Here is an 18,720-nt window from a genome sequence, read left to right as displayed (position 1 = left end):
AGAAAATCTATGGAATTAACTGCAGCCATGTGACAATGGAAAAACTCTCAAGAGATGAGCCAGTGCATTTTGTAAAAAAGAAGAAGAGATATGACTTTACAACAATATTTCAGCAACTTATTCAGAATTGATGGCAAGAAAATATTTGGGATAGAGGAAATTCCCATCAGACTCTTATTATATGACTATGGCTATGACAGCAAGATTATTATGGAATACTGATAATGGAAGATTGGACACTGAAATTACTGGACTTAACAGGACTATTGAAGATGGAAGATGGAATTAATAGGGATAATGGAATAATGGCTATTGAAATTATTGGACCTAACAGATTTTGATGAGATGGATTAATCGATATGTTTATTTGGACTATGGTTATGACAATAAGATTATTATTATTATTAACAAGATGGATTAATCGACATGTTTATTTGGAGAAAAATTGATAGATATATTTCTTAAAGAATTGAAACCTCTCTTTGACTTTTTGTGGAAAGAATAAAGTAATGTTTATGAGATTTGATGATTAATTAAGATAACTACTGGAGGAAAGTGATTTTATAATATAATTTAAGAGACAGGATTGTTATATATTGTAGACCTATAACTGATTTGATCTGCAACAAATGGGAAGTCAACATTTTATTTTTTTGTTTAATCAGTTTTGTTTTGTTTTGTTTTTTGTCTTTGAATGTTTTATGATTTTGTTTTGTATGTTTTATGAAAATTTGAATAAAAATTATTGTAAAAAAAAAAAGACCGTCCCCACAGTGAAAGTTATGCCCTCCACCCCTCTCTTCCTCCAGCCCCATGGCAGCCCTCAACTGCCTCCCCAGGCAGAGAGCTCTCCCCCAAGCCCGGTCTGGAGCTTTCTGAGCCTGTCCTCTCCTGATCAGCCCAGGACAAAGCAGCCCTGCAGGCACTTGGAGGCTTCTCGATGTGTCTTTTCCCAGCTGAAGGAGCCCACGGCCTTCTGCCTTCTTGCTCATCAACTTCTTCTGCTCCTGGTCATTTTCAAGTCCAGATCATTTCGCTTGCTGCTCTTGGCACTCCCTCTGTTTCTGTGGGTCTACCTTGAGCCATCAGAGCCCACCAGGCTGCGCAAGAGACGGGAGGAACATCTGCGTGGAAATGCGACCTACCCTTTGCATGGCCAAGGAGGCCCAAAGTGAGCTCCTGGGAGAGAGGAGGCTCTCCACTCGGCAAAGAGTCTTAAGGGTTCCCCTTGTGACATTTTACAAGAAAGTGCATTCTATAAATAATTAAACAAAATGGAACAAATAAATAAAGAAACTGGCAGGCTCGGCTTTGCCTGAAGGCCGTGTCAGACTCCCCAGCTGGCATGTGCCAAGTTGGACAGAAGTTGCTCCACACTCAGCCAGGATTCAGGGGACCCTCAGAAGATGACCACTGCACCCCAGGACGAGGACACCAAAGGGCCTTCTTTCACCAGGATGGGGTCAAGTAACAAAAAGTGGATGACACTGCAGGGAAGGGACAAACAAATGCCAAGGCTCTCTTGTTGGCAGCAAACAGCGTATCTCTGCACATCATTTCCCGCTAGGGGTCATGGGTGGGTCTCTGTAATGAAGCCCCATCATGCCAGCGGCCACCACCCAGCAGGGTCACCTGCCCTCTGCCACTCTTCCCTTTTCCCTATGTAAGGATTCTGCCCCCCAATCCTTGGAGAAGGAGTGCAACATTGGGCTACTCTACCGCAGCTGAGGGGGAGGCTGCAACAGGCAGAGGGGAGTGTGTGCACACGCGTTTGTGTAGGGCACCTGACCAGGAAGTGCCTTTGTGTGCAAGTACTTGCCTCTTCTACTCAAGATCCACATTTAATACTGAAAAGGTTAACACACCAGTCCCTTAAAGCTTGAAGTTCTGGAAACGCCACCAGTCGACGACCACGCTCCACGAGACACAACAGCAGCAGCAGTGCATGCAACTTCAACACACAGGACACGCTACCGTGTGCCACAGCACGGGGGGGGGGACACTTTGGCTATCTCGGCGGGGAGAGGAGGGGAAGATGCGCAGGGACTTCTAACACTATTTGGTTTATCAAAAATGGATTACTCCAGGATGGGTTTATTGTCCACAAAAAATCCAACCGTGCAGCAGCAGGACACGGAAACCACCGCTGGAGAACGGCCAGGCGCCCCTTCAACCAACAGCCCCCCCTTCCCTCAGCATTTCCAGGGCATGTTCCTTTTGCAACTCTTCCAGAAAGCAGCCAAGGCCTCTTTCTTCACAGACGTCCCCATTCATTTTTCACCTCTACCAACATGCCTCTTTACAAATGTGGAAATCCGAGGCCTACGTAGGCAACGAGCCACCTTTGGGTTTAAGGGGCCCAGAGAGTCCCCTCTGCAAAGCTGCCAGCTTTCTTGCTTCAGGCCCGGTGGCGTTACCTGCACGCCAAAGACCTGCCAGCAGCACCCTGGCCCCTGCAGTATCAGAGGTTGGGCTCTTTCTATTGGAAAAGCAGGTTCAGGGGCTGCCCGGGACCCCACCTCTCAGCCACCCCTTTCTGGGATCAGCAGGATCTTTCCCACCCCCAAAATCTTATTGCACGTGTAATGCAGTAAACATTTAAAGACAAGCTTGTTGGCCTGCTCATTGTCACAGCCTCAACAGAACACAGCCGGCGCGCATCATTTCCTGCACTCTCAATGTTTCGTTAGCAGATACAAACGAAGGAAGCAAACGGGAAGTTCCCCCCGGAAGACAGAAGCCACCAGAGCTGGGGGGGCCCGGCCCTTCCCGTCGCTTTGGACCCCGAAGCTGCACAGACGGCTCTCAAAAGCGCAGGTGTCCACACGCTCATCGCAGGACGCAGAAGCCATGATGGCACCATCCCAGCGCTCGCTAGGGGGCGGACTCAAACTTAGGGACACCCCCACGCGCCCATACAATGGGGGGCAGTGGCCGGTCGTGGTCCTTGTCAGACTCGGGCTGGCTTTGGGCACGCTCTGGCTTGGGGGCTAAGGAGGGTGGGTCTGGCTGCTGGACAGAAAGAGTCCTCCGGAGGTGGTTCCTCTTCCGCAGGAAGTCAGGCTGGGAGTGGAGGCCAAAGCTGCCCTTCCGCAGGATCATGCGCGAATTGTTCTTCTTGGGGCGGGAACGGAGGCTGAACTCCAGCGAGGCCAAGTGGGCTGCGTAGCCTTCGCTGAGGAACTGGAGGAGGAAGACATATATCAGCAACTACCAGCGAAATACACGAAAGTGATGACTGAGGCACTGTTTCCCTGAAGTCCCAACCATCCAGGACAAGGCAACTGTTTCTGGTCAACACCAGGCCGTTAGCTGAAGACAGACCCCCTTGGCCTCATCTTGGAGACACCTGGAGGGGCCACCCCTTGGGCCTGCCCCTCACCAAGAGCTGGTTCTTGCATGCACTCAGCTGTCTCTCAGCTCTGGGACCCGCTGTGCGGCTAGCATGTGAGGAAGGGCCTTCTCTGTGGTAGGGCCCAGGCTATGAAACTCCAACCTCCCTGGGAGATCCAGCTTCTCCCTTCATTGATGGTGCCCAGATGCCAATTAAAGAGGGTTTCATTTCATCTTTTCTCTGGGGTGATCAGGACTCTGCCCACAGAGGTCCTCCCTGCTGCACAAGCAAACACCACAAGCCAAGCACTCCTGTTGGTCAATGCTTGAGCAGATCCCCTTTGATCCCACCACCCTAGAAAATTCCACAATACGGCTCCACTTTCCTGCTCCCCCATCTAGGGTGGTGGGATCGAAGGGGATCTGTTGAAGCATTAGCCAATGGGGGGGGGGAGAGAGAGAGTCACCTGGCATTGAGCCTGATACTTCTTTGCTGGGCGCCCAACAATATAAATCTGGGAAGGGGAAAGTCCCAGGACGCTGTACACAGAAATGTCCTTCATAGAGCCGTAGGCAGCACAAATTTTGATATGGCACTGGAGAGGATGAAGAAATTGCAACGGTTAACTAGAAGGGAAGAAATTCAATTTCTTTCACATTTTAATGCGAACGTAGCTTATTCTCCACTTTCTGAAACAATACAACATTCTCCAGATTTTGCAGCATGGTCTCCAACCAAAAAAATGCATATATTAGGGGAAAGTGGGCACAACAGTGTGTATATTCATGAAAATAACACATAAAATGAATTCTATTAGGGGAAATTGCTAGCAAACCTGTGTTAAGTTAGGCAAAATTGCATTAAAATATGTCTGTCAGGAAAAATGTGCTGTAAAATACCGACATAGAAAAATGCATCACATTATGGGGACCTGCTTGCAAAAATATGTATATTAGGTAAAGCTGCGTTAGGAGAAACATGAACTAGAACATGAATTTTCACGAGGACTTTTTTCCAAAAAACAACAAGCGTAAACTGATTTGAGGAGCACCGAATGCAAGACTGAGAAAATGAGAAGCTGAAATTGCCAGATGTGCCCATCCTGTCACCCAACACTCCCAAAGCAACCAGGAGGGAACCCGCCAAATATCGGCCACCTCTTGCATGAGGTTCCGGAGGAAGATGGTCTTCTGCCTCAAAGGGTCGTGGACAAGCCCGTCAGAGAAGAAGATCATTCCTTGGGGGAAGTTATGCTGGGAGAGCCACGAAACAACACGCTGCTTCTGCATGTCAGGGCGCCCCGTGATGTAGATGATCAGGTACCCAAGATCTTGCCAGTGTCTGCATTAGGTGGGGGACAGAGAGCAAGAGAGAGAAGGGGTTGAAACCGCTGGGCATTCCTTGACTGTCTCCAGTGACCCAGCCTCTGTGGAGGAGCCACGGAGTCCCAGGTTGAGCAGCTAAAGACTGAATGGTGAGGTGTCAGGCAACGGCAGCAGCAGAGTGAGGGATAGGGCCATGAAGGCCACGAAGCGAGGAGAGGAGACCAGAAGCCACAAAGATGGGTGCTGAAAGCAGCCAGAAATGGCAGCAGCAGATGAACCATTGCAGAATGGAAAGAACAGGAGAGGCAGGCTGAGCGACACAGAGCATTTTGAAAAGGCAGCTCAGGAAGGCCAGGGAGCATCGCAGCCCAGGGCCCAGCTGTCGGGCAACAGGCCTCCTGCCCCAGGCCTTGCAGCTGGTGGGTGCGTGAGACTTCCTCTAAACTCATCAGCAGAGTTGCCCACCATACAGTGACATGCAAGAGGGGCCTTCTCTGTTGTGCCTCCCCTGCCCCAGGTGGGCTCTGGAATGCCGTCCCCCTGGAAGTTCAGGTAGGCAGAGACTTGGATGTAATATCAACCTTTTTCCTTTTGGAGAAAATTAGCAACCCCCCATGGGCTTTACTGCTTCTGTGGTGTTGTACTATTGCTTAGCTTATTAATTATGAAAATTACTGTTCACAATTGTCCTCCCCTCTGGAGCAAAAGAAAACAAAATTAGCTCCATCAGCTATTCAAAGAGCTTCTCTCTCTCCCTCTCGCACTCGCTAACAGCACGAGCCCCGGGGAGAAGACCCCCCCATCATACAATCCATCTAAGGAGCACCAGGGCAAGTCTGTGGCTGTCAGCGGCTGTTCGGGGGGGGGGGTGTACCATAGCTGGACTCACTTCCTGCAACTCCCAGTTTGCCATAGTTTACGCTCACCTGACAACATCCACTGCGCCAGCCCGGACTTTGGGGTCACTGCCCATGATGGAGACGCTGGCTGCAAAAGAGCCGTCAATGCTGAAGACCACACACTCCATCCCCCGGGGCAGCACCGTCAGGTAGCTGATAGCACTGCTCTGGTCTCCCCTGAGGACGGGGAAGGGTCACAGAAGACGCATCAGGAACAGAAGCCACAGAAGAGAGTGATTCCTTCCCGCCCCCCACCAGCTTGGATACTCCTCCCAGGGGCAAGAGCTTCCTTCACAGAAACCTCCGTCCTGGACTGAGAACATTTTGCTTCCCCCTTCTTCACCTGCTTCCTCCTCCTCCTCCTCCTCCATGCTATGAGTGAGGCCTGCAAGCCTCCCCCACATCAGATTTCTTTCCTGCTGTCTTGACACTGACAAGCCTGCTCCTTGCTTTCCTAAGGTGAAACTGACCAGCCTGCTCCTTGCCATGATAAGGTGAAGATGCCTAGGTGATCTGTCAGTTTTTCCCAGGGCTTGGAGGGGGAGAATCTAATATGATTCAGGAGGAGGTGAGGGGAGATTGGGTAAGTGGGCAGACACTGAGAGAAAGCCACTTCCTTTTTGAAAAGAAAACACTGTATTGTTATCATTAACTTTTGGGGAGGGGAAAAAAAATCAAAATGGTAAATTGCATGATAGCGGAAAACAAACCCAGAATGGAATCGCCTGTCAGTTCGATGGAATGTGATTGAACCAGCAGCAACAAGCAGATCCCATCCCTACGCCAGTCTAACTAGAATGTTGTATTTGTGTACAGGAACACCCTCAACTTGAAGGAGCAGATCCATTTCTCTCTCTGCTTAACCGTTTGATGGAGAAAGGCACCCCCACACACACAGGCCCACCCACCTGACACCCCCTTCCCAGTTCTCTGCCTGACCTGACCACCATCTTGATAGGGAAGACCCCAACGGCTAGCCTCTTCTCTTTGGGAACGTTGTACAAGATCCTGCCGCTGCTGTTGGTGATCTCCGTATCGAAATAGACCCACCGCCCAGAGGAGGGTTCAGTCACGATGAAGATGTCGACCTGGGGGAGGGGAGGACAGAATATCCAGCTACGCAGTCGGCGTGCAGGAACAGAGAAGATTCAGACACAGGGATCCTCTCCTTCCCCTCCCCCGCTCCCTCCACTTAATGTGCACCAAAATTTAACAGAGAGGCGGCAGCAGCAGCAGCAGGGAGAGAAGAAAAGCCAAAACCTCTACAACACTTTAAATGCATTTCCTGTGGCAAAAACTTTCAGTGGAAGCCAGGAACCTTCCATATCCATTGCGGTCCACCCAGCGCAGGCCGGCAGCGGCTCTTGAGGCAGGGGACATTTCCAGCCTGGCTTGGAGATGCCCTTGGGGATAGGCGCTTCTGCATGCATGTGAGCTACGGCTATTGCCCAAATGGCCTTCATGGACCAGACTCCAGGTAGGAAGGCAAGAGCATTAATGTCTATTATATTTGTATGCCTATTTTGTACGTTGCCCAGAGTGGCTGGATAGCCAGCCAGATGGGTGACTAAGAAATTGAATAAATAAATAAATAAAAGCATGTGCATTGCCTGCCAGCAGGGCTGGCTCTGCCATTAGTCACTGTGAGGCAGTTGCCTCAGGCAGCAAATGCTGTGGATGGGGTGGCGACAGATCCACAGCCGCTCCTCCTGAGCACCCCCCGCCACTCCCCTCTGCTGGAAGACAGAAATGGACGTGTGCTGTGCGGCCCGTCACACCCCTAACTTGCTGCCCCCTTCTTTGAACGACACCCCCCTCCCTGTGTTTTGCATCGGCCTTGGTAGGAAGGCCAAGGACTGGGTGTGTGTGTGTGTGTTACCTTCTCTCCTGTTAGCGCCACCATGTCGAGGGGCCCGTACATGAAGCGGCCAACCAGCGACTGAGGGCCATCTTCTGCTGCGATGACATCATTCGATCTGTGGTTCGAAGTTACGTTCTGAAAGGAAGCAGGAAAGGGGGAATTCGTGAGGCTGAACGGGGCAGCGGCATCCAGCCCCCCACCCCCAGCAGGTGCACAAGGCACAACACCTTTCCATTCCATCCACAAACTGCCCCCCACCCCACCCCAATCAGGAACCAATGAGGCCCTGCCCCCTTCGTTCCTGAGGCCTTAAAAATGCACACAAATCACCTCTTGAGCACTCTGAGAGACCCTTGAGGGTTTTCCAAAGCATTTGTAACACCAGGAAGAGCCCGGCTGCATCTGGACCAGGCCAGAGCCCCCCCCCCAGTCCAGGATCCTCTTTCCCGCTGTGGCCAACCAGAGGCTCTTCCAAGGGGAAGCCCACAAGCAGGACCCAGTGCAACAGCCCGCCTGCCCGTGATCTCCTCCAGCTCAGTTTTTCTCCACTGAGTGGTGAGGAAGGGGGGGAGAAGTAGAAACGTTGAAGCTCTGAGCCTTGATAAGCGCAATTCCACCTCCCTACCCAAATCAGGGCTTCAGAAGGGTCCCCCACCCCAGTTAAAATGCACCGTTTTTTGAAGTTTTCTTTAAAAGGTCCAGAACTTTTGTTTTTTCATCTTCAAACTGAAGTCAGATTGTCTGGAAGCTCATTTCCTGTTTCCATGCCAGCAAGCATGCAACCCCCAGGGGACTGTGCAGAAGACTCCCAGCCTCTTAATTTCCAGGTTTTCATGAATCCACGAATGCTACACCTAAGTGTAACTCCTCCCTCCTCCATTCCTCCGATCTCCCAACCGACCCCCTCCTTAGAAACAGCTTTCCAAATGGCTTTTCAGTGTGGCTCTGTTGCATGCAATGTGGCATGCCACCAGATCCTGAGCACCCTGGGAAGAGGCAGCGACCGTCCTCACCCTCAGTTTGACTTGGGTCCTCTTGCGCAGCCATTTTTCCCGAGGATTGGAGGGGCTGAGGGTTGCCGGGCCCAAACTGCTGCTCTCCTTGACGCTGACGGTTTCAAATCTCATCACCTGCAGCAAAGTGGGAGCTTGAGAGGAACTGCGGCAGCAGCCATGCAAGACGGCTCCATTTTATTTATTGACAATGTTTATTTGCCACTTGACATGCAGAATCCCTAAGCGGTTGGCATAAAACACAGTAAGAGAACGTGAAAGAACTTTATCACAACTTGATGACCATGACAAAGGCGTCTCCGTCATCTTTTTGGCACCTGCTGAAGACCTTCCTCTTTCAACAAGCCTTTTACGTATAGACCTTTATCCCAGTCTGCGTCTGTGCTGGAATTGTTTTTAAAGATGTTTTAAAATATGTTTTGTTTTTAAAGATTCCTCTTCTGTTTTTGAGGTTTTTTTCCTTTTACTGTTTAGTGGTGTGTGGTTTTTTTATAATTGTCTGCTTGGGCTTCTTTTAGGAGGGAGGAGGGGCAGGATATAACAACAACGACAACGACAACTAGTTTCTATAAGTCTTGAGTCATGCTTGTGAAAAAAGTGACTAATATAATAATAAACCATAAATCAATGACAACCAACAAATACAAAGAAACACATCGAAGCACATCAATAAAACCGGGGAATTCATCAATAAAACATTCAGGAAAACATCAATAAAAGAGAGCAGTGTGATGCATCTGATGAGCTGGGCTGTGCGCGGCATCCTGCTGCTCTTCCGCTGAAGAGCTCAGTGTGGAAGGTCCATTTCCTGCCCCCAGCAGCCCTGTGAGGTAGGCAAGGCTGAGAGGAACTGACTTGAACTTCAGGGCCAAGCAGGGAGCTAAACGGGGCTCCCCCCATTCATAGATGGAGCTGGGAGGGGAGGGCACTATTACCTGTCTGAGAATGAAGGCCACCACATCCGTTGACTCCCAGTAGCTGGCATGGAAGAGATGAGGCAATGCCACCGTTGGAAAAGCCGTGAGGACGTCGGGGCAGTATAAGGCGTAATCTATCCGCTTCACTCCCCACCACTTGGACGTGACTACAGAGAAAGAAGAGGGCGCCATCACCAGCGCTGCTCCCAAAGGCCCCTTGAGGCCAGATTCCCTGCACCACTTTCACAAGCAAAAGCACTTTAAGGACACTTAAAAATAAAAGCACACAGGACCCCGTGAATGTGCCTTATGCCAGCCCAGACGGTTTCTCCCTCTCGCCTTCTGCTTGTACAGCAGATCCTCTGAGACGCGCATCAGCCTGCAGACCGCATTGAAGGCTGCGGGGAGCCTTGCAAATGGCTGGGCACCACCCCCAGTGTCCTGCTTCCTCCTTGGCCCCTAACCCGGGGTGGAGAGCCTTGGGCCTCCAGGCCTCTCCATCTGGCCCCCAGAACTCTCCCCGGCCACACCCCTCCCTGGCCCTGACTGGCACATGGCCTCCAACTTTGGCAATGCCTCTGGAGGAGAGAGAGGGGAGGGAACTACCCTGCTCTACAAAGAGAAAAATCGCCCTCGTTGCTCTGCCCACTTTTGCCTCTGGCCCCGCCCACCACTGGCATGTGGCCCTTGGAGGTTTGCGCATAGTTAAACTTTGGAATTCAATCCTACCGGAGGCAGCGATGGGTACCAACTTGGGTGGCTTGAAAAAAGATCAGACAAATTCATGGAGGAGAGTAAGGCTATCAGTGGCTACTAGCCACGATGGCTATGCTCTGCCTCCACAGTCAGAGGCGGCATGTTTCCAGATGCCAGTTGGGGAGAGTCGCTCTTGTGCTCTGGTCCTGCTTTTGGGCTTCCCAGAAAAGGCATCTGGGCCACCGTGAGGACAGGGTGCCAGACTAGATGGGTGCCCCCCTTGGTCTGATGCAGCAGCAGGCCTTTCTTATGGATGGGGCCCTTGGGCTGGAGAAGGCTTCCCACCCCTGCCCTAACGCTGGCTCAGCCCTGAGCCCTGGGCTTTTGCCTCGCATTATATTTCACGGGGTGGGGACTCCCAAAGAATTAAACTGTCCCAACCGAGTCACCCCTCGATTCCTTGAAGACCTGACAGAGAACGGGCTTTTAGGCTTGATTTGTAAATGTGCCAGCGTTGCATTTTCCTGGATTCCATTTTTTGCTCCAGACATACAACTGACCTCCCTTCTTAACCATCAGCGGCACTTACTGTTTGTCACACCGGCAGGCAGCAAACTCTCCGTCGAGCCAGAACTTCCACTGTTGCTGCTGCCTGCGCTCCCTCGTCGCACTTTCCCTTGAGATGTGTTTGGGGGCTCTGATGTCCCCACTGAGGAGAGTGGCTCTGCAGAGCCACCGTCGGCAAACAGGGCACTGTGGCAGTGAAGAGCGTCAGCTACACAGCAGAGAGAGAGAGAGACCAGGTAGGCGGGTTTTATTCCAGGTTCCAAGACCCCAAGAAGTCAGTCCGTCCGTTCAGTGAGTACATTCCTTTGGTTGAGCATTTAGACCAGGAGGGAGGGAGGACTGGGCTTTGGGGTTACCATTTTGCCACCATCTTATTTGACACTGAAGCCATTTGATTATTTTTAAATATTTGTTAGTGTTTAAGCTGTTTTTGTTTATCACCTTGGAAGTTTTTAATAGGAAAGTAGATTGTATCCAGCACTAGTCCTACTCAGAGTAGACCCACTGAAAATAATTGGCAAGACTAACAGGTTCATTCATTTCAGTGGGTTTACTCTGAGCTGGACACAACCCTAACATATCAACATTTTAAAGAATAAGTAAATAGTTCAATAAAAAATAAAATAAATGGTACCAAACAGGGCTCTCCTTGTGCTCTCACTCTCCTGCCACCTTCCAATTATCTGAAGGTTTTTGTCTCCCTCACAGCCATTCCCAGCTCTCACTGGAGCCTCACGCGGCCTCTGCAGGCAAGAGCTCTGGCTGGTTCACCAGCTACAGCCATCCTTGGACTGGGATATCTTTCGTATAGCAGCTGATGCCAGTTCTGACAGCCACCCCTCTTGGATCACCATCATACACTCAAGGGGGGAGCCCTTCAAAACAGTCCAGAAGCTGCAACTGGTGCCCACGGGCAGCGAGATGGGACCATATTGTACTGACCCCGATGGCCCTGAGTAGGCGGCTGGTGAGGCCCAATTCAAGGCGTTGGTATGAGTGTGCAAAGCTTTACATGGCTTAGGATCCAAGTACTTGAAGGAGCCCTTTCCCCAGTAACAGCCAACCCAAGTTTTTGCCATCTGCAGGAGAGGCCCTGCGTGTGGTGCCCTTGAGGAATATGGCCTCTGTGTGTATGTGTCACCACAAGTGACACGGCCTTCTTAGTGGCATCACCCCAGTTCCATAGAGATCAGGTTATCCTCCACACTACGTTCACTCAGGCGATAGCTTAAGGCCTATTTGTTCCAGCAGGCCTTCAGAGGATGAACAGGAATGAGACCAACGTAATCTTGATTATTACTGCATGTCGTATTTTGTTTTGGGGTTCTACTTTTAATGTTGTAGTTTTATTGTTAGCTGTCCTGGACACTCATCAGAGGAAGGGCATGGTGTGAGAAATAACATAACAACAACAGCAACAACTGCAACCGGTAGCACACCAGCTGCTACATGCTGAAGCATACAATATTTTAAACATTTTTAGCTGTACTTGCTATGCTGTTACCAGGAATTGCACTTCATGGTCCTTATGAGGCTGGTGTTGCCTTAAACCAGCAGTGGAGAACATCTGGGGCCTCCAGAACTTGCCAGGCTGCATCTCCAGCCATTCTCCACTCTGGACCATGCTGAGGCTGCTGAGAGGTGGAGTCCAGCAGCTTTGGGGGTGGGATGGGGCAAGGGTTCCCCAGCCCTGCATTAGAAACCTGGGCATAAACTGCTTCCTGGGGGCGGCCTTTTGACTCTTGGCTCTGTGTCCATCTCCCCCGGTAACTATGTTGTCCTAAGGCCTGTCAAGGCTGCAGTAAGCAACTCTGAACCCCCAAGTATTCCGGAAGGGCGAGGCAGGCAAAACCCGGGACGGAGGAGTGATACCTAAGAGGTGAGACCTCCCGTCTCCCAGAGGGTATCGCTGGTATCTCGGCACAGTGAACGGGGGCAGGAGGTGGAATTTGTTCTCCAGCAGCGGCTCCAGCCGGGAGGCAGATGGGTCAGCAGAGTGGAAGAGGCTGTAAACTTGGCTGCAAGCTGGATGGACCTGGGAGACTGGAACAAGGAGGGAGGGAGCCCCAGAGTCAACAGAAATCCTTGAAGAGCATCGAAGAGAAAAGCAGCTGGTGAGCTTGTCTTGAAACGCCCCGAGAAGCGTCAGAAATAACGAAGTCAGTACTGAGCTGTCACACCGTGAAATGGTGCCACTCACCCCAAGAGGTCCTCCCTGGGGCAGATCACTTTTCAAAAGCATCATCTCTGCCTTTGCCCCCGTGGACAACTAGCATATGCTGGCCTGCATTCTGAACTAAACTGGCTATTTAAAAGAACAAACCACAGTATATACAGACAGTCCGAAGGAGGAACAGCCTTTTTCTATGCTGCCATTAATGGAAACACTTTGTGTGTGTCTGGCAAGTGTGGTGTCTGCCAAGGAGGCTCTTCCGCCTCCCAGGGGCCCCTGAATGCCGATTCCCCATCACCACCACTCAGGCACCAACACCCATGAAGGCGGAGTCCCAGCAACCGCACCAATGCCGCCCCACTCCGCCACCGAGTCACCATTTCTGGCCCTGCTCCATCCTTTGGGTGATGGTGGATTGTGTGTGCGCATCCGCATGCTCTCACTGCGGTGTGATATTATAGCCACTTCAGCGAGCGGATGGCATAATGCTGCTCTGATTATGCACAAGGCAACTCCTAGCGGTTCCGCGTTGGTGCTCCCGTCAAAGTGTGATGCTGCCGACTACCGCTGCCTGGTCCATGTAGCCAGGCAATGTTCTCTAGCCCTCCTCACTGCCTCCTCTCTGCCATTCCCTCATTAATGGCATTGTGTGTTGCCTGTGGGGGGCAAATTCAAGCAAACGTGTTTTGGTTTTTTTTAGAAATGCAAAGAAATTTTGACAAGGTTGCCAGTTGAGCAGTGCCTGTCTGAAGGAGGCTTTTTGTCGCGCCAGGGCTCATTAATGACTGGACCAGAGGCACGCGCTCGGGTTGGCAGTTGGCAAACAGGGCAGGAGTGGAGGCTGGCATTAGCATACTTCCAGAGCTCTTGCAGGGCAAGCTGCCTGCTGCCATCAAGAAAGACAACTGGCTTGCACCAAGCCTCTGTCAGGCTTGCAAAGAACACGCACTCCCTGCCCAGACACACCTGCAGCAAAGTTAAAGGAGTGTCAAGGAGTCTAGGGACATGTGCAGAGTGCCTTGGGAACAGATCAACTCTGCAGCCTACACACACTCTGCATCATCATCAATCACAAGGACATGCTACCCCCAGTGGCTGCTGGTGGCTCCATGTCAGTGGGGCAGTGGAATCCACTCTGCATTTTAGACCAGACTTTCAAGGATGTGTCCAAGCTGCCTTGAACAGCTCCTTCAAAGTTCACCCTAAAGCCTGGAGTGGATTCCACTGCCCCACCGACATAGGGCCACCAGCAGCCACTGGCTACCCTGTCCCCCTCCCCCCAAAAACTTGGGTTTGTCTGTGTAGATTTTCCAGCCAAATCTGCATTCAGGAAACATTGCAGGTTCCCATGAAGGCAGTCGAAGGGAATTAAAAATAAAACATAGTTTATGGATCCAGAAAGCACCAGCCCCACCAGCCCCGACATTCATGCATGCCTCGCTCACAGTATGGAAGAGAAGGCAGCCGCTCACAGCCCCTGAGGAACCTTTGAATGACACAGAGATTGAGAACAGCCAATTACCCTGAAAAGCCTCCTAAATGCATTATTTAATCCTGCCCAGGGTGGCCCGTGCCTGGCGTGAGCCGATGATGGTGAATTTTCCTTTGGGTAGGAAGAAATCTGAATGCCAGAGCCCGAGGTATGCGGGTGCCTTGCCAGTTTGCAAAGGCTCAAATGCACCGCTGACAGCGTGACCGACAACAAGAGCTGCTGACTTTGGGAGGGGTCTTCCCCCTTGCCCAGGCACTGCACCCCCAAGCAAGAGGCCACCAAACGGCTCTGGTATCCTTACCTCCCTCTAAGCCATTTGGGTCAGACTGTTGGTCTGTCCCTCCCTCCCCGCCCCCCCCCCGGATTGTCTATTCTGACCGGAATGGCTCTCCAAGGACCCACATGGCGGGGGGGGGGAGAGTGTACAAATACATGCCGCTCACACATGTGCTATGGCTCCCCATACACACACACCACAAATTACTGCCTTGTGGGTCCTGCCCACCCATAAATATTTCCAGGCCACCTTCTGGCATTTGCACAAACAACTGGCGCCCTCCGGCTCACAATTCCTTCTCCTGCCACTCGTTGCCCCTCATGATAAGGCTGTTTGGGGGCCCCAGTTTGGGTGGTGGATGGAGATGCTGCTCAGAGGGTGGCAAACGCCCCTCCCACTCCCCCACTCGCTCCAGGCACACGCAAACGCCCTCGGAAGGCGCTGGGGGCCTCCAGGCAGAGCGCCGGCAGCCAAACTCCAGCTCCTCAAGTCTTGTGCCTCCGAGGACAATGGGGGCAGGAGACAATGGTGCAAACCGGCCAGCCCCACCTGAGGCACACTGGCCTAGACCTTGGACACGTCTCCCCGCAGGAAGTCCAGGCCCAATGTACTCCTGGCCCAACTGGGGCTCTCAGCGCTCCCTGAGAAGCTGAAGGACAACCAGAGGAGCACCTGCCCCCTGTCTCCCCCAGGCCTGAAAACACAAGCCAGACAATCTTAACTGCTCCCGCAAGCCAAGCACGTTGCAGCAAATGCTCCCCTTGCCAGAGACAATTCATGCCCTTGATTACGGGTTTGCTTGACAACTGGGTCACTCCCCCAGTCAGCAAAATCTGCCCCAGCCAGTTACGCTTTTGTTGCACGATGCTCCAAGCATGGGGCCCCCATTTCAGAAGGACAACCCTGTGGGGTTCCCTCCAAGAGGGAGCACGGCTTGCGCGTTCCTGCAGCCCACTGAGTGGCCTGATCCTTGCCTCTCTCATGGACCCGCTCCCAAGAGCAGAGCTGCTTCTTCCCTGAACCCCTGGGGGGGCCAACCGCTCACCTTCCAGGGCAGGGAGAACGGTCCTCCGCATTGCCAGCACCAAACCGAGGGGGGAGCCAAAGAGAAAGAAGTCAGAGACTTCAAATTCAAAACGCCCCAGCATCACGTCGGACAGGTTGGCGGAGCTCTCAGGAGGGAAATCCGCATCCTCGTTCATCATCGTTGAGTGGATGCTGAAGGAGAGAGAGAGAGAGAGAGAGAGAGATGCACACCTCCTGAGCTCAAAGGCAGCCCTTGCACAACCCTCAAACATGAGGCACCCAGGAAAAGCCCTCTCTTTAGGAACCTACAAAGCTGCCTTCTACTGAGTCAGACCATTGATCCACCTAGCTGAGTACTGTCTGCACCGACTGGCAGCCGCTGTCTGGGATTTCAAGCAGGTTTTCTCCAGCTGTACCTGGAGACGCCATTCGGGAAGGAGCCTTGGACCTTCTGCACGCAAAGCGGATGTTCTGCCACTGAGCTATGATGGCCTGTCCTATCTAAGAGATGCACCCTCAGCCTCTGTTGCCCACTTGCCATGCCAAGAACCTCACAGGAAAGAGCAGCCGCTTGCAAGGGGGGTAGGGATGACATACTTGCTTTTGGGTAACTGTCAATAAGAGAGGCAGAATGGAGCAGGCTTGTGCCTTCTACGAGGAAAGCAGGTTGGATTCTGGGAGGCTTGTAGATTGATACTGTCTGAGGATGATGGGACTTGTAGGGCACCAGCTGGCAAAAGCTGATACTCCAGCATATGCATACACACTGGAGATTTGTTCTCAGCACCTGGCTGTCAGGCAAAGGCTGATGGGAAGAAAGAGCTGCCATCCTAGTGCAATTCAAACTTCACAAGTCCTGTACAGCTCAGGCCAGCCAGGGTACTTGAGAGGCACCTTTCCCTCAGAGGCCCCCTTGAGCCTGACCATCTGAGGGGGCCCATCAGCATTCAGAGTCAACAAAGCGCATTTGCTGCTGCAGTGGCTGCATCAGATCCTTTCCTGTGTTGCCCTCTCCCAAGAGAAGCTCACACACAGCCTCACTCCTTGCAGGAAAGCAATGGAGGCTTCCATCTTTTCAAAGGGATTTTGGGGTGCAGACCGACCTACCAGGCTCAAGTTTAATGGGGGCTCTCACCCTATTTTGGAGCTGAGTTTGCCAGTTCAAGAAATATTTTTTAAAATTCAGAAAATGAACAATGGTACAACAAAAGAAAAGGTTACAAATTTCACTTTTTGTTATAGTTGTTAGATTTTCTGTATTTCCTATACATAATAAAAAGCAAGGCTGTTGTCACGCATCAGTTTGCTTGGCTGCCAATAGGTGGAGAAGGGAGACTGAGGCAGAGGCAGGCAGGTGTAAAGGAAGGGGGTGGGGCAGCTTTGGCAACCCGCAAAGGGAGGTGAGGTGGTGAGTGGCTTTGGCAAGGAGCACAAACAGTGAGCGGCAAGTTGGGGTTGGTAGGAGGGTGGGTGGGGTTACTGAGTGAAGCAAGCAGGAACACAGCCCCTACTTGAAACTTATTTGTTTTGGTCTCAATGTGTTCAACTGCATTATAAGTGAGCCTGATTTGGGGTCAAACAGTGCATTAGAAAGTTTTAAAAAATTAAAAGGATTTTAATGCCATACATTTGCTTAACCCCACACTCAGGCATTTTTGCCATACAGTAATACCTCCATGAGCAAATCCTCCTGGAAAGAATATCCTTTTAACAAACTCTTTTTTGGGTATGGGGGCTCGGGGGGGCACATCCTCTAACATAATTAGAATGTGGCTCCTTGTCTACTGGATTACAGCTGCTGCAGGCAGCTCTCTCACCCGTGACTGGAATGGCACTCCTTGCCAGGTAGCACAGGTGCCTCCACAGTAAACAGTGCTTCGGGTGCCCTGGAAGCACTGTTTACTGCAGACACGCCTGCTCGAGTGTAGGGGAGGGTGGCAGAGAGAGAGAGCGACAGAGACACCAAGCACAGGGTGGTGGCGGCAGCTGCCCCTTGCCTGCCTGCTCGAATGTATGGAGAGAACTGTGCTCAAAGCTTTAGATTGCTATAGCAAGATGCTACAGGATGAAAGAAAAAAGGCAAGGCAGGGCCCCCTGGATGCATTTTGGAAGAAGCCATCAAGGGGTCTATATGCAAGGCTGTCCTGACCTGGTTGCTTCATTTCAGACATGTGTATTGTTAGTTTTCAACAACATATTTTTGCTAAAATATGTTGAACTGCCCTTCCTTTTTGTGGTGTAGGAACCCATCCCTGCTCTTTCCATGTTATTTCTACCTCTGGTACCAAAGTTTCTGTTAAAGAAGTAAGATCCAGGAACGCATCTCCTTCCTTAACTGAGGTATTACACTGTATATATTAACTTTTTATAGACACTCTTAGGATTTGTCTCCTGGTTCCTGGTTCTGCCCACTCATTTTATGATTGTTTGCGTACTCTCTGCGCCTTTTCATTACCTGGAAAGGAAGGCATGATGCTGCATTATGGCATCACAGTCATAGCCGGAGCCGTCACTTGGTTTCCGCGGCAAAGGCTGCCTGCACTCCTCTTCCTCCATCATCCCAGAGATGTCTATGTTGCTTTTGCTGAGGCGTTTCAGGTCTCCCAGGTCTGAGTCTTCAGCTGAGAGGGGATTATCCTGGAAAACAGAGAACGCAGCAAGGGGAAGATCTGGTTGCCGGACGTGTGTGTGGCTTTGAAAGGGAAAAGTTAATCTGATGGGGCACTACAGGAGCTGGATCCTTATTATATAGAGGCCTTCATCCACTAGTGACTAGAGTGTGTTCATTGGTCAAACAATTACAATTGTCAACATGTAGCCATCAAAATTTACACCCAGTTGTTGATAGTGAGAGGGAGAGAGTGGAAGAAAGCAGATGGCAGCTTTTCATCACAGAGTATCTACAGAGCAACCTTTCTGCTGGCCTCTTGCACCACTTAAACTGTCATGGCATTTCCCCATTGCATCCTGGGAGGCGTCACTGTTGGAGAAGGGTGGAGGCCTGGACTACTCTTGCATATCTACAGCTCCCAGAATATCGGGCTGGTGGGTGGGTCAGTGGGAAAGACAGAATGATTGTTACATCAATTTAAGCTCATAGGATATGACAACAGGAATCTATTAAGCAAACATGACTCCTT

The 18,720-nt window shown here is 51.2% G+C and overlaps 1 protein-coding gene across 2 annotated transcripts in view; it reads right to left on the bottom strand.

The window, feature by feature from the left end:
• Positions 1-645: 645 nt before the first annotated feature.
• The window catches only part of PITPNM3 (PITPNM family member 3), a 75,451-nt gene continuing 57,376 nt past the window's right edge, over positions 646-18,720 (bottom strand). Inside the window, exons 8-19 of one of the 2 annotated variants that reach the window (XM_061604799.1) lie at positions 18,036-18,217; positions 15,600-15,772; positions 12,485-12,655; positions 10,635-10,820; positions 9,368-9,516; positions 8,433-8,549; positions 7,438-7,554; positions 6,498-6,646; positions 5,586-5,735; positions 4,492-4,675; positions 3,801-3,929; positions 646-3,183 (exon numbers count right to left, since the gene is read on the bottom strand). In XM_061604799.1, the coding sequence (XP_061460783.1) occupies positions 2,875-3,183; positions 3,801-3,929; positions 4,492-4,675; positions 5,586-5,735; positions 6,498-6,646; positions 7,438-7,554; positions 8,433-8,549; positions 9,368-9,516; positions 10,635-10,820; positions 12,485-12,655; positions 15,600-15,772; positions 18,036-18,217 (2,016 nt within the window). In that variant the 3' untranslated portion in view covers positions 646-2,874. The remainder of the gene's footprint in view (positions 3,184-3,800; positions 3,930-4,491; positions 4,676-5,585; positions 5,736-6,497; positions 6,647-7,437; positions 7,555-8,432; positions 8,550-9,367; positions 9,517-10,634; positions 10,821-12,484; positions 12,656-15,599; positions 15,773-18,035; positions 18,218-18,720) is intronic. The other variant, XM_061604798.1, reaches the window with a different exon arrangement.

This window comes from Rhineura floridana, chromosome 21 (genome assembly GCF_030035675.1).
Source record: "Rhineura floridana isolate rRhiFlo1 chromosome 21, rRhiFlo1.hap2, whole genome shotgun sequence".
Classification (NCBI taxonomy): Eukaryota; Metazoa; Chordata; class Lepidosauria; order Squamata; family Rhineuridae; genus Rhineura; species Rhineura floridana.
The sequence above is the reverse complement of the archived record's forward strand: the minus strand, read 5'-3'. Positions and strand labels throughout refer to the sequence as shown.